The 24,850-nt window shown below is 37.1% G+C and overlaps 1 protein-coding gene across 2 annotated transcripts in view; it reads left to right on the top strand.

The window, feature by feature from the left end:
• The window catches only part of nkain4 (sodium/potassium transporting ATPase interacting 4), a 54,002-nt gene that overhangs the window by 24,022 nt on the left and 5,130 nt on the right, over nucleotides 1–24,850 (top strand). Inside the window, exons 3-6 of one of the 2 annotated variants that reach the window (XM_042751251.1) lie at nucleotides 386–466; nucleotides 9,017–9,214; nucleotides 18,154–18,214; nucleotides 23,485–23,569. In XM_042751251.1, coding sequence (XP_042607185.1) covers nucleotides 386–466; nucleotides 9,017–9,214; nucleotides 18,154–18,214; nucleotides 23,485–23,569 — 425 coding nt within the window. The remainder of the gene's footprint in view (nucleotides 1–385; nucleotides 467–9,016; nucleotides 9,215–18,153; nucleotides 18,215–23,484; nucleotides 23,570–24,850) is intronic. The other variant, XM_042751252.1, reaches the window with a different exon arrangement.

The raw sequence follows: 24,850 nt of genomic DNA, 5'->3' as shown, positions 1-24,850 counted from the left end.
AATAACAAAATGTATTTTATTTATTAATTTTCACATTAACAAAGTGCATTTGTGTCATATTTTTAGTAGTAAGTAAGTTTAATTTCATTTCATTGAAATTTAGTGTGCAAAAAAATACACTGTCAGTTGTCATCAGTGTAAAGATGTAAAAAGTACAGCTCACACAGAAGTCACTTTAAAACAAATTAGCTTTCAGGTTTGTCAGTGCTGCAAATTCATTGGATCAACTTAAACTGGATCGACAAAAGTGCAGATTCCTATTGAAATGGGTGGATTTGCCCGTGAAGTTTCATCCAGCAACAGTAAATGTGACCATACCAGTGTAGCCTATGTTTGAATGTTGGAATGAATTGTTGGAGTAAAGAATTGTCCATCTTTTTGACAGTATACTGTGTGGACAGCGCTGTGGGTGGCCTGGAATGTCTTTATCATCTGCTTCTACCTGGAGGTTGGAGGTCTATCAAAGGTAAGAGAGATTCCCACCTAAGTTTACACATGGGTCAGCCGTCAGTGTTTAAGAGTACGAGGCATTTTAATGACCCTGTTTTACAGTTAAATGGGGCCATTTATGATGTTTTTACAGATTGTCTAAAACTTTATTTGGAATTGCCAGAGCTTTGTGTCTTACACTTAGGTTTTCATTGAACACACCAGAAACTGGCACATAAAACAACAGTGTAGAGGAAATAAGTTCAGATGAAAGCCTTTGGGAGAGCAGAAGTTATAGCAGTAGTTGTGTTATCCCCAACCCATCCCATGATACACCTCTGTCTACATGTGCTGGCAGGTCATGGACTCAAACACTCATACACCCCTAGTGTATTAACAGTGAGAAACAAGCTCGCTGTATAATTTACACATTCTCCTCTCTCTGTGTGTGCTTGTTTGTGACTCCTGCTTGGTCTGTTTCCTTACCACAAATTTCTTAATTCTACAATGAAAAGCTCTTATCCGCTTTCAGAAGGTGGAGTGAGATTGTACAATAACATCCTAAAGTCTGCATGCAGATGCATGAGGAGTAAATCTGGTACATGTATAATGAGCTGCTGTTTTTTCAAAATTAACCTTTTCCACAATTGTCGCAGCTGCATGGGACAAATTACTCATTTTATTCCAGGACAAAGAATTTTTTGTCCAAAACACATCCAAACTCAGGCAGAATTCATACTTAGGAAATATTGGGTTTGGGTGACCATGATTTTTAACAAGCAGAACATGTTCCCCCTGGAATTAACCAATCAGATTTCAGGGGTTAGAGTTAAGTTAGGACTGAGTTTGGGGTCTGAACATAGTTTAATTTCCCTCTCATTTTAAGAAATGCTGATAGTTGTGTTTGGGAATAGGGTTAGGATAATGTTTTGTTTGACAGGAATGTTGTTCCAGGTCCAACAAAAGAGGTTAATTACATCTTCCTCGGTAAATGACAGTCACTATTGGAGTGTGTAAGAATGTTCTGCATACTAGCTTAGAGGATATTTCTTTACATTGGACATCAAGTGGAGAGGCAAAACAGTATCAAAATTGTTTACAATACAGAATTCTTAATCCAGCAAAAGTGATCATAAAGACATTTGCAATGTTACAGAAGATTTCTGTTTCAAATAGATGCTGTTATTTTAATTTAATTTAAATGTAATGGATTATAAGAAATGTTAAAATGATTTCTGAAGGATCATGTGGCACCAAAGACTGGAATAATGATGCTGAAAATTCAGCTTTGCTTTACAGAAATAAATTACGTATTAAAATATATTCATATAGAAAAGTGTTGTTTTGAATTGCAGTAATATTTCACAGTATTGCTATTTTCACTGTATTTATGATCAAATAACTGCAACCTTGATGAACACGAGACTTCTTTCAAAAACATTAAAAAATCTTACCAAATCCAATCTTTTAAACAGTAGTTTATTCATTTGTTTCTTATATATCTTAACTTGAAAAATCTCAACAGGCTTTTTCTTATAGTTTGAGTGCTTGGTTTCTTAGTTTCTCTTGAATTTCAGTGGCTCAGAAGCCAATTATTCATCCCACAAAGCATTATTATAACACCCTTATATTTGTATCAGCTATATTTAATGTTGTTTGATTCATGTATTTTAATCTTTTTAGTTTAGTTCTTTGCTCATAAGAGAGTTGTGTAATTGGACTCATGGCCTTGGATGTTAACAACAAAAGATATTGGAAGCATTTTCTGTGCTTATGTATTAATTTATTTTATTTTATGCTTGTGTGTTCAGTCACATTTTATTCTACCTTGAATTTTGTGGGGGATTTTTTGTCTTTCATCCTCATCCTCTTCTTCCTTTGTCTCACACAGTCACGCTCCGTCACTCCCTCCCTTTTCTTTACTGTGCCGTCACAGGTGGGACACCCTTCCCCCAAAACCCCCCTCTCCTCTATAAAGTCACTGCATGAATATTCATGAGCTGAATCAGACAGATCTGCTGTCCAGAAAGCAGCAAGTTTGCGCATTGATCCTTTCTTTTCTGTCTCTGTGTGTTTTTATGTGTGTGTGTGTGTGTGTGTGTGTGTGTGTGTGTGTTTTCTCCATTAGCCACTTGTCCTCCTGCTGTCCATATGTAGCGGTGAGGAAGTGTTGTGTGTCCATCTGTCGGGTTAATGCCCGAGTCCGACCCTCTGCCACCTGTTCCCCATTATTCAGCCTTTTTCATGCAACCCCTGCATTAACACGGCCCACCACAAGCCTCAATGAAACACATCAAAATATATCTCACTGATGTCTCTACTGTCATACAGCAAATGGCACACCATATGATAATATCATGCTGCACTGAGGACCCCCTACTGTAAGACTGATTATGATTAGACTGTGATGAGAAGAATGAGTCTGAATGAAACAGTCTGACATTAGATTCTATCTATCTGTCTGTCTGTCTCTCTGTCTGCCGTCTCACCATGTTCATCAAATTTGCCTATCTGTTTGTCTTATAATGTGTTTAATATCTGTCTATCTGTCTGTCAGTCTTGCAGTTTTAATCATGTATGTCTGTCTGTATTGCAGTGTTTATCGTGTGTCTGTCTGTATTGCAGTGTTTATTGTGTGTCTGTCTGTCTTTCAGTGTTTATCATGTGTCTGTCAGTCTTGCAGTGTTTATCGTGTGTGTGTGTCTGTCTGTCTGTCTTGCAGTGTTTACCGTGTGTGTCTGTCTGTCTTGCAGTGTTTACCGTGTGTGTCTGTCTGTCTTGCAGTGTTTATCGTGTGTGTCTGTCTGTCTTTCAGTGTTTATCATGTGTCTGTCTGTATTGCAGTGTTTATTGTGTGTCTGTCTGTCTTTCAGTGTTTATCATGTGTCTGTCTGTATTGCAGTGTTTATTGTGTGTGTCTGTCTGTCTTTCAGTGTTTATTGTGTGTGTGTGTGTGTGTGTGTGTGTGTGTGTGTCTGTCTGTCTTGCAGTGTTTATCATGTGTGTCTGTCAGTCTTGCAGTGTTTATCGTGTGTGTGTGTGTGTCTGTCTGTCTGCCTTGCAGTGTTTATCATGTGTGTCTGTCTGTATTGCAGTGTTTATCGTGTGTGTCTGTCTGTATTGCAGTGTTTACCGTGTGTGTCTGTCTGTCTTGCAGTGTTTATCGTGTGTGTCTGTCTGTCTTGCAGTGTTTATCATGTGTCTGTCTGTCTTTCAGTGTTTATCGTGTGTCTGTCTGTATTGCAGTGTTTATCGTGTCTGTCTGTATTGCAGTGTTTATCATGTGTCTGTCTGTCTTTCAGTGTTTATCATGTGTCTGTCTGTCTTGCAGTGTTTATCGTGTGTGTGTGTCTGTCTGTCTTGCAGTGTTTACCGTGTGTGTCTGTCTGTCTTGCAGTGTTTACCGTGTGTGTCTGTCTGTCTTGCAGTGTTTATCGTGTGTGTCTGTCTGTCTTTCAGTGTTTATCGTGTCTGTCTGTCTGTCTTGCTGTGTTTACCGTGTGTGTCTGTCTTTCAGTGTTTATCATGTGTCTGTCTGTCCTTGCAGTGTTTATTGTGTGTGTCTGTCTGTCTTGCAGTGTTTACCGTGTGTGTCTGTCTGTCTTGCAGTGTTTATTGTGTGTGTCTGTCTGTCTTGCAGTGTTTATTGTGTGTGTCTGTCTGTCTTGCAGTGTTTATCATGTGTCTGTCTGTATTGCAGTGTTTATTGTGTGTGTCTGTCTGTCTTTCAGTGTTTATCATGTGTCTGTCTGTATTGCAGTGTTTATTGTGTGTGTGTGTGTGTGTGTGTGTCTGTCTGTCTTGCAGTGTTTATCATGTGTGTCTGTCTGTATTGCAGTGTTTATCGTGTGTGTCTGTCTGTATTGCAGTGTTTATCGTGTGTGTGTGTGTGTGTCTGTCTGTCTGCCTTGCAGTGTTTATCATGTGTGTCTGTCTGTATTGCAGTGTTTATCGTGTGTCTGTCTGTATTGCAGTGTTTATCGTGTGTGTCTGTCTGTATTGCAGTGTTTATCGTGTGTGTCTGTCTGTATTGCAGTGTTTACCGTGTGTCTGTCTGTCTTTCAGTGTTTATCGTGTCTGTCTGTATTGCAGTGTTTATCATGTGTCTGTCTGTATTGCAGTGTTTATCATGTGTCTGTCTGTATTGCAGTGTTTATTGTGTGTGTCTGTCTGTCTTTCAGTGTTTATCATGTGTCTGTCAGTCTTGCAGTGTTTATCGTGTGTGTGTGTGTCTGTCTGTCTGTCTTGCAGTGTTTATCATGTGTGTCTGTCTGTATTGCAGTGTTTATCATGTGTCTGTCTGTATTGCAGTGTTTATCGTGTGTGTCTGTCTGTCTTGCAGTGTTTATCATGTGGTTCTCATGATGATAGTGATAAATCAGAATCAGAATCTTTATTGCTAAGTATGCTTAAGCATACAAGGAATTTGTTTTAGTGACATAAGCTTCCAGTACACAGAGACAACAACAACACATAGACAAAAAATAAGATGAGAATAAAAAAAATTGTATGTATAGTTGTGCTATAGATGATAAATGGAATAAAATAGAATGAAATGCAGGGATGTACTAGGATGCATAATGTGGGGAGCATTTAACTGTTCATGAGGTAGATTGCCTGGGGGAAGAAACTGTTCTTGTGCCTGACTGTCCTGGTATTTGTGGCTCTGAAGCGTTGGCCAGATGGCAGAAGTTTAAAAAGGGGGGTAACATGGATGTGAGGGATCCAGAGTGATTTTCTGAGCCCTTTTCCTTACTCTGGATGTATACAGTTCTTGAAGGGTGGGCAGGGGAGAACTAATAATCCTTTCAGCAGTCTGAACCGTTCTCTGTAGTCTTCTGATGTCTGATTTTGTAGCTGAGCTGAACCAGACAGTTATTGAAGTGCACAGTACAGACTCAATGACGGCTGAGTAGAACTGTTTCAGCAGCTCCTGTGGCAGGTTAAACTTCCTCAGCTGGCAAAGGAAGTACAACCTTTGTTGGGCCTTTTTAACAATCAATGTGTGGAGTCAATGTGAGTGTCCCACTTCAGGTCCTGAGAGATGGTGGTTCCCAGGAATCTGAATGACTCCACTGCAGACACAGTGCTGTTCATGATTGTGAGTGGGGGGAGTGCAGGGGGGTTCCTCCAGAAGTCCACGATCATCTCCAATGTTTTGAGTGTGTTCAGCTCCAGGTTGTTAAGACTACACCAGACAGCCAGCTGCTCAACCTCTTGTCTGTAAGCAGCCTGGATGAGGCCAATGACTATAGTGTCATCTGCAAACTTCAGGAGCTTGACAGAGGGGTCTTTAGAGGTGCAGTCATTGGTGTAGAGGGAGAAGAGCAGTGGGGAGAGAACACATCCCTGAGGGGCACCAGTGTTGGTGGAGCGGCTGTTTGACATGAATTTCCCCAGTCTCTCTATCTGTTGACTATCTGTCAGAAAGCTGCTGATCAACTGACAGATAGAGCTAGGAACAGAGAGCTGGGCCAGTTTGATCTGGAGGGCTGTTGGGATGATGGTGTTGAAAGCCAAACTAAAGTCCACAAACAGGATCCTCACATAAGTCCCTGTTTTATCCAGATGTTGCAGGATGAAGTGGTCTAAATGGTCTCTGTCAGTGTCTCACAATGTTTATCATGTCTGTTTGTCTCTCATTGTCTGTCCGTCTTACAGTGTTTATCATATCTGTCTGTCTATCTGTCTGTCTGTCTTGCAGTGTGTATCATGTCTTTCTGTCTCATAGTGTTTCTGTCTGTCTGTCTCTCTTTATTTTTGTCTGTCTGTCTCGCAGTGTTTGTCTCTCTACTGTTTGTCTGTCTGTCTCATAATGTGTTTATCATGTCTGTCTATTTGTCTTACATTGTTTATCATGTCTGTTTGTCTTAGTGTTTTGTTTGTCATGTCTGTCTGTCTGTCTGTCTGTCTTCCAGTGTTTATCATGCCTGTCCATTTCAGTGTTTATCATGTCTGTCTGTTTCACAGTGTTTATCATGTGGTTCACATAAACTGTCTGTCAGTGTCTCGCAATATTTCTTATGTCTGTCTCTCTTGCCATGTTTGTCTCCCTGTCTTTCAGTCTCTCTCTTTGTTTATCTGTCTGTCGTGCAGTATTAATCATGTCTGTCTGTCTTTCATTGTCTATCTGTCTGGTTGTGTTTATTATGTCTGTCTGTCTCACAATGTGTTTATTAGTTCTGTTTGTCTCTCTGTCTCACAATGTTTATCACGTCTGTCTCTCTCAGTCTCAAAATATGTTTATTATATTTGTCCGTCTGTCTGTTTTGCAATATTTGTAACACTGTATCTGTCTATCTCCCAATGGGTAGGGGTATTTGAATAACTATTCATTGTGGTTCTACTTGCTTGAATTACAATTCTACTTCATGTTTGCTATATCAATTTAAATTTATTTTAGAAATTGAAGTGTATTTTAAACATTCTCAATTCAATTCTGAATGCTGCAGTGTGCTGGTATCCATGAAATGCAGGCAAAATATGTGAAATGAGGCAGTGCATCCTTGTTGCTGTTTAATTGATCACACTGTCAATATGATAATGTCCACCTATGATATTCAAACACATGCGCAAATCAGTATGAGTGAGTCACACCGGTGCAAATGGACAAATTAAATAAGCAACACATCTACTTGAATATCTCATTTGGCAACAGTTTTTAGCAGATAAATTATAAAATGCACCTCCATTCCTGTCAGCGTAAATACATTGCAGTGTTTACGGATTTTAATTACTAATGATCCAGGGAAAAAAAGTGACAATTTTAATAATAATGATATTAATTTTAGAAGTCTACTGTGCTCATTCTTTGATCTTAAATCTTCTTGTCTTAAAGTGTCTTGCAATCATCAACAACAAAACCGCACATGAATCTATGATGGCTGTGAGCGCTGCCATGGAAACCACTCAGAGTTATCATCTCATAATTATGATAATTCTGACAGAACATGAATGTGGGATTAATCTCTCACATTCAGATAATGGAGAACCATATTAACTCTCTGAACATGAGACATGTAGTTTCACTGAAGAGGAAAGGCATATTAAGTGCTTGGGCACTTTATGAAACATGCTCTCTCTCTCTCTGTCTGCTTGATTGAGGTGTTTTGGTGGGGTTGTCCTCTCACGCATGGCTGCAGGCTGTGGCTGTCAGTCTCACACTGTGGCTGTGATTAAATACGGGACAGGACGGTCTGTATCGACCCCCTCTCTGAACACGCAAACACACACTCTTCTCAGTGACATATATAATGTATCATGTATAATGATAATGCCTGCCGATGATAAAGGGGACAAACGCCTCTGTGTCTCCATTAGCCAGAAAGAGGTCAAGGACGAGTTCCACTGTAATAAGCATAGGAAAGTCCATACGTTTTCATTTTGACCAGTGTCATTCATCTCATAAGCCTGAGAACTGTGTGGATTGACAGAATCCATTATATCTGTAGGTACACGTATCCGTGAGCCTATGAGAAACATTTGCAACAAAGACGCATAACTCTGAGGTGACACTTGTATTTCACAACACTTTCACACATGCAGCATTCAGGTTAAGGACTGTGTGAACAGATGCAAACATAATTATTCCCTTTATTTGCAGTAATTTGTGAACTGGGAGACAGACATTTTTATTTTAAATGGAAAGAAATGTTTTATAGCCTGTTACATAGTATATATATATATATATTTATATACTGTAGATATGTAGATAAATATATGTAGATATTTATATACATACATACAAAAAAACTAATTAAACACTATTAGTTACAAAAATTAATGTTTTTCTTGTGCATCACAGAAACAAACAGCATTTTAAAATATATGACAATAGAAAACAATAATTTTTGAGAAGAAATTGTAAAAAATTAAAAAACGAAATATTGTAAAATATTACAATTTCGTAATGCCACACTATTAGTGTTATTACTGTATTTTTTCATAAGATAACTGCAGGCTTGATGAGCACAAGATACTTCTCTCAAAAAAAACATAATTATATCGAACTTTTTTTTTCAATAATATATTGTTTTTTTCAATTATTTATGTGATTTATTTGATATAATTTATTTTATTTATATAGACCAGTAAAAAAGGTATATAATAATAAATACACATAAATGTGACCTACTGACATGGTTTTAATAAAACTTAAGTGCTAAATAAAAATGTTTATGTTTATCATCAAAAAATAAGTTTAAATCATCACAAAATTCACAGTGTGGGTTAATTTTACATTGCCAAAAATACACTGTCATGAATTGCCTGGCCCTAACTGCTAGTAGTTACACACCACAATTTTACCTAATTTATCAGTTTTTATGTGTAAAATCTGTAATAAATATGACCACAACAAATAAACAGTGAACGCATATTGAAAGCGATAGTGTGCTTTCTCCTTCTTTTATATGTATACGCGTCTTTCCTCCCTCTGTCAGGTCTATGGAACAGATTCTTTGTCAGCTCCGTGTTAAATTATGCATGCATGCTTTACAGCGTGCAGCCTCTCTGTCACTCACTCCCTCATCCTTTATATTGACATGTGGCTGAGGCTGATGACAGCTCCTCCTCTCTGTCGTTTTAGGACAGCGACCTCTTGACGTTTAACATCTCGGCACACCACTCCTGGTGGAGCGAGCACGGGCCAGGCTGTGTCCGAAGAGAGATCCCCGCCAGCGGAAACCGCAGTGCAGACACACAGTCCTATATATCCATCATGGGCTGCCTGCTGGAGTACCAGTACATTGAAGTCCTGCACAGCAGCTTCCAAATCCTTATCTCCGTAAGTCACTCCAAACACATACACACACAAACAAATATGCCTAAAGCTAAAACACTCAATAAGCATTCCTTCAATAGTCCAAAAACCCTGTTTTTACTCTAGTTTATGGTCTCCACATGCTATATTTAGACTTACTATATGTGTATGTTTGCTACATAGCATAACTAAAAGTGTCCCATAGTACACATTTTTTCCAGACACGCTTCCATCCTAATGGTGCTTTTTCATTACTGTAGGAAATCATTGGCTGTCTCTGTACACTTAACCAGTCCTTTAAAGCCACAGCAGACTAAAGTGTAGCCTGCACACACTGTGCATGTGTAAACCGCCCCTGCCTGAGTCCTGAAGCCCTGCTGTTGTGCTGAAGTGGCCCCTTGAGTTGAGGTCTGGCACGGCTCCAGGGTTAGTTGGGTAAACTCAGTGGATTATAATCAGCAGGCAGCTAGCAGAAAGACTGTGAGCTCATTTTCTGAGAAGGGATTTGTTTTATTGACTTAAATGCGCTGTGGACAATGGCCTCTAAAAGTATTTGGACTTAAGCCACACTTACAATTTCTGAATGTTATTGCATTAGATACAAAAACCAAAATATTAAACCAAGTGGCATCTGCAAACACCAATGCAATATATAATAGAATAGAATATAATGTACAATATTAGGGCCAAATCGAATAATCGATTAATGTCAAATCGATTAATCGTGATTAATCACATCCAAAATAAAAGTTTGTATTTACTTAACATGTGTATGTGTACTGTGTATATCTATATTTATATATAAATACACACATATGTATATTTATGTATATATTTTCGAAATATTTATGGTTGTATATTCATATTTATATATGATTTATATATTATATTAATAACATAATGCAATTAATGATGCATTAAATTGATTAAAAGTGACAGTAAAGACATTTATATTTTTACAAAAGGTTTGTATTTGAAATAAATGTGAGCCTAACGAAAAACTGGTTCGGTGTAGGTTAGGAGTGCTGGAAGCTTCTTCAGAGTGATGATTATCTGCTTATGCTCAAACAATGAACTGATAACTTCACGGTGAGAGTTGAACAAAGTGGCCTGCAGGAAGAGGGAGCTTAAACACACACCAGTCAAGTTCCTACAGGCTTCTTCAGTGGGAATGCTGAGATTAGTGAGAGGGAAACAGATCTTTATCTCCAATGCCCAAAGTACTCAGCTTGTGGTTTGAAAATGAAGTACTACAATGCTCAGACAAATGAGAAGATGGCTAGAGGGCCATGTGAATCTCTCAAAGAGGTTTGAATGAATGAATAAGAGAGAAAAATGATTTTGCTTGAAGAAATGAAATGACATGTTAAAAAATAAAGCCCCTTTTTTGCATTATCATTGCAGAATAAAATTTACTGTATAGAAGAAAAAATACTGTAATGGAATCTTGCATCTTAAATGTGATACTGTATCATTTTTAGTTATTCAGTATATATTTAGTATAATTAGTATTATGAATTTAGAATTCTTGACCACTTCTTGATTCACTGAAAAAAATATTAAAAATATACATTTATTTACTAGTGATGTCAAAAAATTAATTAATTCTTGTTTACATAATATATGTGTGTGTACTGTGTACATTTATTATGTATATATAAATACACACACATACATGTATACATTTCAGAAAAAATTTATTTTCATATATTAAATACATTTATTTAATATAAATTGTATGGATATAAATATGGATATGCAAATATTTACTAAATATATACTATATATATACAACTTTTCTTTTGGATGCGATTAATCATGATTAAATAAATATATATTTGGGAGAAATATGGCTGGTGTTATTGGGCAACATTGGGAGAGAGAGGTTTGTCACCTGTGACAAATTGTTTTGTTGCTCAGGATTGAGAGGGCAAACGATGGAGCAAGCGAGTCGGGCCAGATGCTTCATAAACATTTCTGAGATGTGTGTGTGTGTGTGTGTGTAACTTCAGACTTCAAACTAGGCCACTATCAAAAAGACTTCTTCTGTACTGAATAGTCACGTTCTCACGTTCACAGGAGGACAGTCAGAGAGTAGAGCAGGACACACACCTGAGATGACAGGTGAACAACTGAAAGAGTCATTAGCAGAGCTTCATGTAAATCCCTCCCTCTATGACAGCTGAGAGGTGTGTGTGTGTGAGAGCACCATCTGCTTTCCTCATTAGTGTAACTCATGAGGGAGCTACCTGTGCAGAGAACTCATAAACATCGCCCTTCAGATGTGACCCGTTCTTCTGTTTTTCATTCTCCAGCATCCTTCTTTCTGGGATTACACTTTTAGCTCTCAATGACTGATTTTTAATTTTTTTATTTTACCTCTTTGGTCTGCCGTGATTCTTTAAATATCTGTGCACAAATGCAGTTATTTATTATATTATATAATATTATATTATATTATTATAATTAGTTTAATAATGAGATTGCAAAGATAAATTAAATTAAAATAAATTAATATATTTAGTTTGACCTCCTGAGGTTGACAGTTAACATATTTTGAAGGTTAAGCAAATTTTTTCACTCACCATTTTTCAAAGAAGAAAATCAGTACTGCTGTCATAACTAGTATGTGTCTCAGTTTTCACTTTTCTTCACTTTTTCCGTTTATGTTTTATCAGCATAAGTGGGTGGATGAGTTCATCCCTCTTCCATCTTTGTCTCTAGCTGTTTTCCCTCTTTTTTTCTCATCTGACATCTCTTCCTCTCATATCTCAGTTGCTTCTCTGTTCAGTAAAACACTGAAGTCAAGATAAGGGAGTTTCAGCTTCAGACAGAGAAGAATATCTTGTCAGGATGGTATGGGAATTCATCACTTCCTTTCCCATCATGCTCTCTGCCCCAGGGAGCGACAATAGATGGCTGTAAATTCAAGGAACTTTTTACCTGAAATTCAATCCACTCTGAAAATCTACTAGATGGTCAAAAACTTTTTTGTTGTTATTGCAAAGTTTAGTATTGCATCGAGGCCACAAAGTAAAACAGGCGTGGCATTATTTCAAAAGAAAACTGTCCAAAACGAACTGTTTCTTTCAATTGACATTTATGAATTTTAATCACTAATACTATTACTAATTACTGCTACTTCTGCTATTGATAATAATAATAATAAATTATTCTCTAGGTATTAATACAGCATTTTTAAATGTTTTATATATTAAGAAATAAGCAGTTTAAAAATGTATGATTCCTGGGTGAATTCCTGCCCATTTTTCTTCAGCACCCAAACACACTTTTAAAAAAACGGTCACGTTCAAACTCTGCAGCGTTATCACAGATTCAGCTTGTTTTACGCCCATCCCGACTGTTGCTGAGTTCACGTCTGAGAACATGATTAAGAAAAGTTTCACTTCAAAGTGTCTCCCTTCGCTCCCTGCGGCGGTTTAATCACTTCTCATGTACACACAAATGTAAGTGGATTTTTGATTAGACGAGGCCAGTTGCAAACATCTGAGAGCCGTTTGTTTAGCCGCTCGGCAGCCATGACAGGTGGAATATTTTTGCCTGGTTTTTAATCTCAGATCTGGTGGGTGTGAAGTGCTGTAAGTGTGTTTGCGTGTGTTGCAGCGAGAGCACTTTTGTGAAGTGATGTTGAGAGTGCTCTGATTCAGATGTGATACGGCTGTGAATTCTGCCTCCGGCGACTGAAGGAGAGAGAGAGAGAGAGACATCAGAAGTGCTGTTTACGGAGTCTCTGTGTGTGTGTGTGTGGGCTGGACTAATTTCTGTCACTGCAGGGTGACTTTGGCACATAATTACCCTGTCATACATCATGTTCATGTGGTGGGTCAAAGCATTAGGTTTTTGTGATATGTGTATTCACAGTTTTGGGTCTGTATTACTGCAGTCTCTCTTATTATTGTTTTTCTCTCCCTCTGCTTCAGCCAGCTGACACTAAGGTAGATAACGCTACTTGAGAGCAGATAAGAAATGGAAGTGGAGTTTTTGGACTGATGCTCCAGCTGGTGGTCACTTGTAAAGTAATAATATACTTTACTTCTAAATGAGTACTTGTTATGGAAATAATATACATTATATACTAAAGTGTAAACTGAAGGTAATATTTTTGAACATTTTAAAATATACACATGAAAAAATATATATATATTGTGATTATAATATATATATTAGTGTAAATTTAAGTTAAATGCAATTAGCTGAACTTTATTCTTTTTTTTTATTCAACAATACAATTACTTACCATTAATCAATTTAACATCAACTTAACTCAAAAAACTAAAAAAAAAAAAAAAAACAAAAAAAATATGCTGACCCCAAATGTTTGAACAGTAGTTTATATTGTTACAAAAGACTTCTATTTGGAATAAATGTTGTTCTTTTTAACTTTTTATTCATCAAAGAGTCCTGAAAAATAACACCGCTCACCTGTTTCCAACATTGATAATAAATCAACATATTCAGCTGATTTCTGGAGGATCATGTGACACTGAAGATTGGAGCAATGATGCTAAAAAATGTAGCTTTGCATCACAGGAATATATTATATTTTAAAGTATATTAAAATGAAAAACAGTTATTTTAAATTGTAATAATATTTCACAATTATATTATATTTTTACTGGATTTTTCTTCAAATAAATGCAGCCTTGATTAGCATAAGAGGCTTCTTTAAAGAACACATATTGAAAAGGTACATCAACTTTTGTTTGTTCTACAGACATAAATAATATGCCATATTAAGTCGTATGTGCTGTTATTAGTTTGATTATGATAGTTGTGTGTTAGGATTCACCTTTGTCTTTATATGGCATAGAATTCTTGCAAGCGCTCTCTCTCTCTGTTATCTTTGAAACTGAAATTCAGGCCTGTGATGTGATTTCTTCCTAATATAGATTTTATTTCCCGGGGAACTCAAACTCGAGCATTATTTAGGTGTGTAGAACCAGAGCCCAGATCAGACAGAAGTGCTATATAAGTGTTGGGGTGACAGAACCAGGTTGTGTGCATAGAGCCGGCTTTTGATCTGTCAGTCATACAGACAGAACATCTCTCACTCTCTGAGTCTTTCTGAATCATATAATTGGTCATAAACTTGTAAATAATTCACATCCAATGCAGCTAAGATTCATCACAAGCAACTTTTTTTAATTAGAGACAATTAAAAGTCAGTTTACAAATTCATATTGTGGTTATCCTTTGAAAGAATTCAAGATGATATAACCATCCTGAGAAAAAAAGAGGAGTGTAAGTCTAAGATTCTTGAAAATAAGGATTTCAGTATATAGTATATATATTTGGCACTATTTTAAAGAGCAGTTAAGCTTTTCTTTTTGATATTGGCTGAATTCCCAGCCACAGACATTTTACCAAGTTTATTTTCTTTTATATTGCATTTTTAATGAGTTTTAAGGATTATTTCTTAAGGCAGATTCCACAATGATTACAAAAACAATTTGGAGATAATTCTATTCATATCAAAGGCATTATAGAGACTAGACTGAGAGATTGAAATCTGAATTAGCTGGCATGAGAAACACCCTGAGGGAGCTGGAGGCCACTGACCCAGAAACCTTGTCTCTCTACAGCAGCTTTACCCTTTGACCTGAATGATCAGTCCATGAAACACAGCCGAAATACCGTTCACCCAACCTCTCAGCTCTGTCGCTTTATATATCAGAGGAGAGAGAACAGGTTAAATCTGCATCACTTTGTACCACTTCACCAGAGAGTAGAAAGAAACTCAGCAGAGGAAGGCCTGATCAGGCTTTAAGACCTTGACTTTTAAATAGCTTATGTTTTTGAATGACCATAATTAACGTTATATCAAGTGTTGCACTGGATCTGAGCTGAGAGTGGTCAGATCTCAGGTGCACAGCTGCTCCGTCTGTGTTTTACTCTTCACCTGAGATGCCCTGAGCAAGAATTAGTTTTGAATTTATTACATTTGTGTTACATTTGTCTCATGATCTCAGAGTAAGAGAGCTCTTCAACAAAGGATTTAATATTTATAGCTGAATAATAAATAGCCTGTTCTGCTGTGTGATTTAGTCTGTATGGAACAAGTGAAAATGTACAGTAAGCCAGTTATTATTACAATAGAAAATGATCAGAGCCCTGAGCAATACATATTTATAAAATGAATACAAATACAGTACCTTTTAAATGTTAGGGATTTTTTTTTTTTTTTAAGAAATTAGTTTTATTGAGCAATTAAACATAAAAAAGATAAAATATATATAATTTTAAAAAACACAAAACATTTTCAAATAAAAACAAATCCTTTAAACTTAAACTTTATATCAATGAAAGAAAAATCACGGTTTCCACAAAAATAATAATAATATAAGTAGCGAAACTGTTTTTAACAATAATAATAATCAGAAATTTTTCCTCAGCATCAAATCAGCTTATTATACTGATTTCTGAAGGATCATGTGACTCTGAAGACTGGAGTAATGATGCTGAAAATTCAGCTTTGCATCACAGGAATAAATTACATTTAAAAACATATTCAAATAGAAAACACTTATTTTAAGTTTCACAATATTACTGTTTTATTACTGGCTTAAAATGACTCCCACAGCCTTCAGCCTACACACGGCAACCTGGAGCAACAGATTCAAGGTTAATACAACATAGGATACTAATCAAGTCAGCTCTGCTCTGTAGTTGGCAGTCTGGTTGTTGACATTTCCTGTGATGCAGCTGGTATTTCACAACTCCTTCATTGCAATAGAAGCTGATTGGAGGTGCACTGCACAGCAATTGTGTGTCTCACCTGCACTGTGGCGTTCAGCCGCTTGATCACAGCCTCTCACGGGCCTCATAGATTGTCATTTAGGCATTTAATTTTTTCAGTATCCATTTCTCTCTCTGTTTTTCTCTCTAGTTCATATGCAAACACACAGCATTCTTTTTATTTTTCAGGGTAGGTGTATGTGGGCAGTCTGCCCAATAACAGATTAATTGGTTTGGAAAAGTGCCACTCTCTGGGACTTGAGTTTGCCCTGTGTGTGTTTTCATACAGAGCTGTGCCATCTGCCTCTGTGGCACTGCCATACCCATCAATATGCCCGTCATCCACACACACACACACACACACACACACACACACACACACACACACACACACACACACACACACACACACACACACACACACACACACACACCCGTCCCCTCTTTACTTGGCACAGGACTTTGTTAAACTCTCTCTAACGTCTCTTTGAGTAATGTATTATCGGCCATGTGTTTCTCATAATGAATGGTTTATTAGATGTGCCTGCCATTCCTGCTGCACACACTTATGGTTAGGGATTTCAACAAACCCCTAATGCTGAGTATTAAACTTTGGAGAGTAACTAATCCCACACATGAATGATGCATCAAATTATTTTCATTTGCATATACATTTACATGTATTCGTTTAGTGGATGTTTTTATTGAAAACAAAAAAAGAACATCACAAGCAATTCTTAACTTGTTGGACAATATATAGTAAACTTGTGGAAACATAATCTCCTTCACAGGGGTTGGGTCTTTGAACTTGGGCCAGTAAGCAATAGCAATTACCCAGAATACCCTAGCAACCATAAAGCAGACACCCAGAACACATAACAACACCCTAGTGACCACTCACTGCACTTTAGCATCCACCTAAAAGTGCTTTAGCAACCATATAACAGCATTTTAAAAACACTCAGAACACCTAGCAACTCCATAGCAATGTCCTAGCAATCACTCAGAACATCAAGCATCTCTGTAGCAACACCCTAGAAATCACTCAGAACACCTAGCAACTCCATAGCAACGCCCTAGGAATCACTGACAACACCTAGCAACTCCATAAAGCAGCACGCTAAAACACTCAGAACACCTAGCAACTCCACAGCGACAACATAACACACCTAGCAACTCCAAAGCAACATCATAACAATCACTCTGTCCACCTAGCAACTCTATATCAACCCCCTAGCAATCACCCAGAGTACCTTCCCTTACCAAAAGTAGTATACTTCAAGTTTGTTTTATTAAGTATACTTAAGTAAAGTTCAAGTATATTTTTAAGTATACTTTATGTAGCAAGTATACAAATATCAGTGTTCTAGTAGTATACTTGTAAGTGCACTGTTTCAATACTCCTTGGGACTAAAGTTTTATAAAAAAAAATAAAGAAATAACATTTTGAACAAAAAGCTGAAAAGAGACTATGAATTTGATTCAGAATGATAATTAAAACGTAGATGGAGTCGATCAACACCCCAAAGCTTGACTGTAATTATTACCTCTTCATCGGTCTACATTTTATTCCATAACGTTACAGTTTTGATGCTGTTTCATGTCAGATGATCGTGTTAGATTACATGTGTTCGTAGCTGTTGTTTCTTTTTCTTCTTCACTTTTTTTGGAAATTCTGTACAGAAGATGTGTACTAACGCCCTCTAACGTATAACAATGAAAACACGGATTCTAGGAGCACAAGTATAGCTCAAATATACTTTTTTTTTTAAATATAGACTTTTTGTAAGTATAAGTCAAGTATACTTTAATGTCATTTTAAGTATATTTCTGAGAAGTACATAAAGCCCATTTCTGAGAAGTACATAAAAAGTAAACTAAAAGCATACTTTCCTATTTTTAGTACTTTTCGTAAGGGTTAACAACCATACAAAAGCATGCTAAAAGTTTAAGTGGATTTCGGGGTGGAAGCACCCACATCACCCTAGATTCACAGGATGTTTTTGTCCAGGCAATCACAGAAATATAAAAACCTAGCTAGAGAATAATGATGTACTGACGTAAGGTGAAGACATGAGTCGAAAGTGAAAGGTGACAAGACTGTTCAGAAGATCTGACCGAGTCTGATGTCGGCCTGTCAGTCTTTTGTGCTCTTTGTGCTGTCTGTCTCTGTCGATACACTGACGTGTTTGCGTTTGTCTCCTCAGCTGCTGGGTTTCATCTACGCCTGCTACGTCATCAGTGTCATCACAGAGGAGGAGGACAGCTGTGAGTATCTTCTCTCATCTCCTATCGTGCCCGTCTGTCTGGTTGGCAGTAGTTCTGCTGGTGTGGAGGGCTGATGTCTATCTGCTCAGGTCAAAACGTGTGTTTGTGTGTGTGTGAGATAAGAGAAAAATGCAAGTCTGTCCAAACACCACATTCTTTCCCCTGTTTATGTGTCCAAAACAGACACTATCAATTTTATTAAAGAAATGTCTGTCTGATTGTAGTCTTACATAAACATTCAGGAGATGATGGCTCTGTGTCCTTCTAGATTTGCTTTGTGATAATATATCTAAACCGTCTGAATTATGTTGAAGAATATGAAATATGGATGTAAAACCCATTTTTTTCATCCATGTGAGGGGGAGCACACTACTCTCATCATTTTGTGAGAAACGCTGTATTACTCAACTCAGTTTGTAAAATTGTGTTTTAGTAAGTGTGCCTAAAAGTTTAAGTGGATTTCAAGTTGTAAGCACTTTTTTGCTACAAATGCAAAAATGAAAAATGTGTTTACTTGCATTTTGTCAAAACTTCAAAAACACACCTATACATCTAATTTACTATTGTTTTAATCTGAAATGAACACTAGTCATAGATTAGGAGAGAGTGGGGTTTGTGACCTATACTGCATCCAGTCACCTGGGGGCGATCAAAATATTCTGGCTTCACTTTTCAAGACTTGTACTATGCTATGTCCTCAAAACACTTTTACCATAGTGCATGATTGGCAAACTAATATATTTTTTATGTTTGCATCGTATAACCAGCTCCATATAGTAAACTTGCTGTGTAGTGCACCTGGTACAGCATTGCCCTTGAGATTTGCGAGTCCTGTGAAACAAGAGTTATAATAAAACAGCTGAAAGACTTGATTAAGCAGGCTAAAATGGCATGTTCGCAACAGCAAATGTGTTTTTATCTTAACTTTGCTGGGGGTGTTTTTTCAACATTATCAGTTAGGTTTAAGGTCAGGTTTATTGTAGGTGGTACATTATATTCAAACGTCACAGAGCATTAACATTTTAGTGGCACTGGACGTTTCATTTAAAAACTGCCGTGATGCATACAACATCCAGCATAATAAAATTGCCAGATTCATCAGAGAGAAAGCACTTTTGGCGCCACTCACTCATGAATGCATGTCATGAAACATGCAAGAAGCAACCTAGTATTATTTTTCAGAAATATCACCCCAGGCACATTTTTTTTCCAGTGAATCCTGGGTTGTGTTAGTGTGGGAAATCTGAGAGTGTGTGTATAACACTCTTGGAAGATGCCAGTAGCAGCAAAGATTGGAGTTTGCCAGATAAATCTGATAAACAGTCAGATTAGAGTATGCCAGGTGAAGAAAGTGCATTCCAGTGTTGTTTAGATACTGTTAGCAGAGATAGGTGTGCTGTTTTCTTTTGGAATTCTTACTTCTTTGGAATTTTGTTCCTGAATTGAATAGGTCTGTACGAATTCACATCAGTTTTCAAAATATTGTTCACAGTGCATATACACAGCAATTATTTGCTCTCGGCAGAATAGGCTTTAACAGCCTCACTAAGTGGGAGAGGACCAGAGTGAAGCCCAGGGGATGAGATAAGCCACTGCCATGTTTGTACGGGTCAAACACCAGCCCTCCGCTGACTGTTAATGTTTTCCCCTCTTCCAAAAAAGTAGGGAATACCGTTCTTTCATTTACCACCGCTGAACATTCCCTGGAGGAATGTAGCCTACCTCATGGATAAGAAGGATTAGATTGCAGACAGTTGGTCAACTTTTTATCCTTTACTTTCAATTCTTGTTTGCTTTTGTTTTCCAATGACCTTTGAGCATCATCGCTCATCGAGAACAGGCGGTTTGTCTTTTGCTATTTCATCGTGCACATGTGCTCGGGTGAACTCTATATGTATGCTCTGTACAAATTTACCAACATCAGAGTGATTATAAGTTCACCGAGGAAAGTTTTATTGCTCTGAGGTTGCTTCATAGCCCAGGAGATTTAAAGAGCGCATGAAATCAAAACGTCCGTTTGGTGGCTTTCATGCCTGTTAGTTTTGAGGACATCTGTATGCTAGTGCACTGCTAAAAGTTGGCAAAATAAAACATTGAAGCGTTTGAAAATTATAATGTTTCTCTTCTAGACTGAAGATATATAAAGACACGGTCTTACACTTTTATCCAATGAAATGCTTTCTAGAATGACAGCACCCTTAAACTGATCAGGAATAGCAAGTAGCAAAACGTAGTTGCGCTAATGAACATTTGGAAAAGTAATTTACAGTAGCTAATTTTTAGTACTTAGCATAACAGTATTTGTACACGTTTGTCCAGCCGTAGCTTTAGCCACCTTGTTTTTAAAGGGATAGTTCACCCAAAAATTAAAATTATGTCACTAGCAAACTAGACTTTGCTGTACTAAAATGTTAAATCTCACACATATGAAGTTTTGGAAATCTGATTCATTTTAGTGAATCGATTTGTTCATTGTTGGTTCATATAAATCATTTGATTCAAAATAAGCGATTTACATCTTTTAGTGTATGAAAAATAACATTAACTGTATTACAATAATGTACAGCATAATATTTTGTTAAATGCTACTCTTCACCATTTTTTTTTTTTATTTTTTATAATTACAGTTTCAACAAGTTATGATAATGTTTTTTAGGCTTTAGTTGAGACACTTTACATTGCCAAGTTGCCATTTCATAGCTTCCCCAGCATTATTTGGTTGTGTAGGCAGTGACTGGAAAGTGTTAGAAAGAATCTTGTGTGGTTTTGCAGGTCTGTGACTTAAATTGCAGACCTTTAAAGCACAAACTTCCCCTCAGATGCTGTACTTCTCCTAAAATGTGTATTTTAGGTATCTAAGGAAGATGATTGTTGACTTGTGGTTGTGAGTAACTTCGAATTTGTAGGCTAAAGCGCTTTTTTCCTTTACTCATGCTACATTGCCATTGGACGTACAGAGATGTGTGTGTTTGTGTGTGTGTAAGCAGCCCAGTGGGTCTATTTTCTATCATGCAAAGCTGTGTGTGGTTCATTTACACGCTCATTTGAAGTGGAGGATTTAATTTCTTCGCCTCTGAAGTTTCTCTCTCTCTGTCTGTCTCTCACTCTCTCTCTCTGTACAGGTGATTTGAATAATAATGTGCCAGGCTTCATTTTTATCCATGGATTCTTCTTCTGCCTTGTCCGCCCTTCCTTCTCATCTCATTCGCTCTTTCTTTCTGTTTTAAATGACTTGCATCCATAATTAGTTTGTAGTCGCAGTCCCAGTGTTATCGCTGGCTCATTAAAAGCAGCAGCAGTCACTTCGCTGCAGTGTGAATCTAATCTAATCACAGCCCTACTGCCAGCTCTAGGGACGCGTGGGCTCTTGAGTACTGATCTAAGCCCGGATCCTCTCTCAGACCTGCCTTTACCAAAAGAAAATGCAAACCTGGCTCCACATCAGAGCAGGAACAGAAGAGAGAGAATGTGTGTGGGACCTCGAGTGTCTGGTTGGTTATCAGTGCTGAGCAGATTCCTATGCAGGCTTTTTATGAAAGTGGGTCAAAATAGTGTAGAGCTGAATGTTAGCATGAGCGCTTCCCCGATGTATGTGCTTGACGTTATGCAGGGGAGAGAGAGACAGGTAAAAGCAGAGGAGAGAGACGGGGCATCAGAGAGACACACACACACACATACAGTATAGAGTCAAAGAGAATGTGAACTCAAGTCGTTTTATTTGCGTGAGCTCTATGTGTTTTCTAACGTAATGCAATGCCAAGCTAACATGGTTTAAACTCCTGCTATTTACCTTATTTTAACAAAAGCCTCTTATACAAAAATCAGCAGATGTGAATGAAGGTGTGTCGTCCATCTTTTTTACAGTCTAAGAGTTTAAATAAATAAGTGTTTCTTAATTTTGTTAATATCTTAATTTGGTTTTCAAAGATTAACCAAAGTCTTATGAGAGTGGAAAGACATGAAAACGCTGACAGAATTTCATTTATGGGTGAACCATCCCTTTAAACAAGTCTTAAAGTTTGAAGTACATGTGTAGTTTTCCATTTGCTCACATTAGTAGGAATAACTTCTGCCTTCCCAGCATTCCTCACATAGCAGCGCCGCTCATGGTCTCTGGAGCTCCACGGATCCTGCAGACACTAGTGACACATTATGAGCTCAAAGCCTGTCGTTTGTGATAAACAAACCAGCCCTGCTATTTTCCAACCTGCTGTATGTTTAATGTGCGTAAACATGGAGGTGAAATTGCTCTTGAGATTGCCGTCTGTTGCGGTTTTATGGATTGACTGAAAGGTTTGTTTGTGCTTTCACAGCTAAAACACGTTCACTTACAGCAGATCCCAGTTCACCTACTATGCAAGTATGCACTAAAATGCGTGCTAGTCAAAGTGCCTTTGAAAACTGAGCCATCTTATTAGAGTCTAGCTAATTGCTTCATTATTTCTTCATAAATTAATTTCTTGATAATTATTTTTTTTGTATGGACAAGAATGGTCATTTGTGTTCACAATAGAAAGTTAGTAATGTGAGATCCAAATGAATAAAGTTGAATACAAGATGACAATTGTAATTAACTTATGAGTAAACAATCTCTTTAACTCACAAGCTTCATAGTGCAATGGCTTGATGCATATTTCAAAAATCATACACGATTTGAGCACATTTTCAACATGTGCTTTGGAGCTCATTCTAATCTCACATACTTTTAAAATAGGTGCTATTCGAATTGGAACACGGGGGCAATCTCTCCCACTTTTTTTGCTGTATATAAGTTAGGAATGAGAGTGTGTGTGTCTGTATTCTCGGTGTGTAGTCTAGCACACCGGGCTGAATGAGGCCAGACATCTGATAATGAAAATCACTCATTCAGAAACCTGTTATTCATTCCTATGTCTCTGTGTGTGTGTGTGTGAGTGTGTGAGTGTGAGTGTGTGTGAGTGTGTGTGAGTGTGTGTGTGTTAGAGAGAGAGGGAAGAAGGTAAAAACTTAATGTACTTGAATTTTTGTCAAACTTAGATGAATGTGTGTGTGTAAGAGTTATATCATATCACATTTCATATGTACACACAGTTCATTGTTAATAATTGTCTGATTTGTGTAATGTGAAGTGTCTCAGTAGATATTCCAGGGTTAATGTTCACAATATTCATATTTCTGTTAGTGGTTTTTACATGGCGATTATCATTTCATGTTTCATTTGTTCTCTTCTTGGCTCATTGTCCTGTTTCATTTCTTTCATTCTTTAATTTCATCTTTTGTTTGGTTTTCAGTTGATTTTATTGGTGGATTTGAGCCATTCCCACTCTACCATGTCAATGAGAAACCATCTCATCTTCTGTTAAAGCCTGTGCATCAGTAAGTACCTGTGTGTGTGTGTGGGAATGATGTCATCAGTTTGAAAATGTTTTCATAAATGATGCAAAATATATAAGGAATAATTGACGGTGGGCTGTTGAATTATTAATTTTGTGACGAAAACAAAGAAATAATTAGTTTGCTTTATTTGTTGCTTTATTTGCTTGGTCAGTGTTGTTGTGGGTTTTGGTTATTTTGCTGTTATAGGCCATAAATATCTTTGAAATAACTGAAATAATTTTGACAAAGTGAAGTGAAATCAAGACCCACTTAGAACTACTTTAGTCATGCATATCCTTGAAGCTAATTGCACACCTCAGAACGTTCATCAGCCAATCAGATTCAAGCATTCAAGTAGTATAAAAGTATTATAAATTAAAATAATTATAGTTATTATTCAGAATTTTAATTTACAGCTGTAATAAAAACAATTTAGACATCTATTTTATGTCCCTATTTAAAATTAAAATGTGTGTGTGAATGTGAATCCAATCAAACACACTCTGTGTGTGCGAGTTCAGTAAAATAGATCCTCTTACACTTGTCCCTGCTTGCCCCTTATCTGAAGCATTAATTAAAGTTAGTTTTCTTTTAATTAGTGTAAGTTCTTAATTAGTCTATTCATTAAGCATTCTGATCTCGTCCAGTGAGGGATCAGTCAAACAGTGGGAAGCTCAATCGAACAGTAAAGGAGCTTTTATATCAGCTAGGACATAGAAATGTTTGTTAAAGCTCTCTAGTTTAACATGGAAAAAGTGCCAGTGTGTTGATATGCTTCCAGTTCAGTTTCGTTTTAACATGAGATCTATGCCAGCACTTTTACTGTTTATGTACTGCAGAAGCTTTTTAAGGTCAGATCTCGTTTTAAAGGCTGGCAGCCGGAAGCAGCGCAAAATTTGTCCAACTTTCCTCGCTTTTATCATTAGTTATGTGCCAACTAGACTATTAGCATCTTCTTGAGAATAATAGTCTGTGCTGCTTTCTGCGGCTGGATGAGCCAGACTGCTGAAAACTGAACGTGTTATTGATGTGTAAATGTGTCTGGCCATGCATTCTTCGTGCTAGAAAAGTTTTGTTTAGTATAACTTATATTTGTGATTTAGTTTCAATAATACATTAGCAGTCTAGGGAAGCTGTTTTCATTTGAGACTTCATGTTCTCTCATTGCACTGAACATTATTAAAGAAGATCAAAGACACGTATTATGTTAAAAAATATTTTTTAAAGCCTTAAACCAAACCAACTAGCTTTAAGATGGATCATAACATCACAACATTATAA

This window comes from Cyprinus carpio, chromosome B23 (genome assembly GCF_018340385.1).
Source record: "Cyprinus carpio isolate SPL01 chromosome B23, ASM1834038v1, whole genome shotgun sequence".
NCBI lineage: Eukaryota > Metazoa > Chordata > Actinopteri > Cypriniformes > Cyprinidae > Cyprinus > Cyprinus carpio.
Note: the sequence above shows the minus strand (reverse complement) of the source record. Positions and strands in the feature narration are given on the sequence as shown.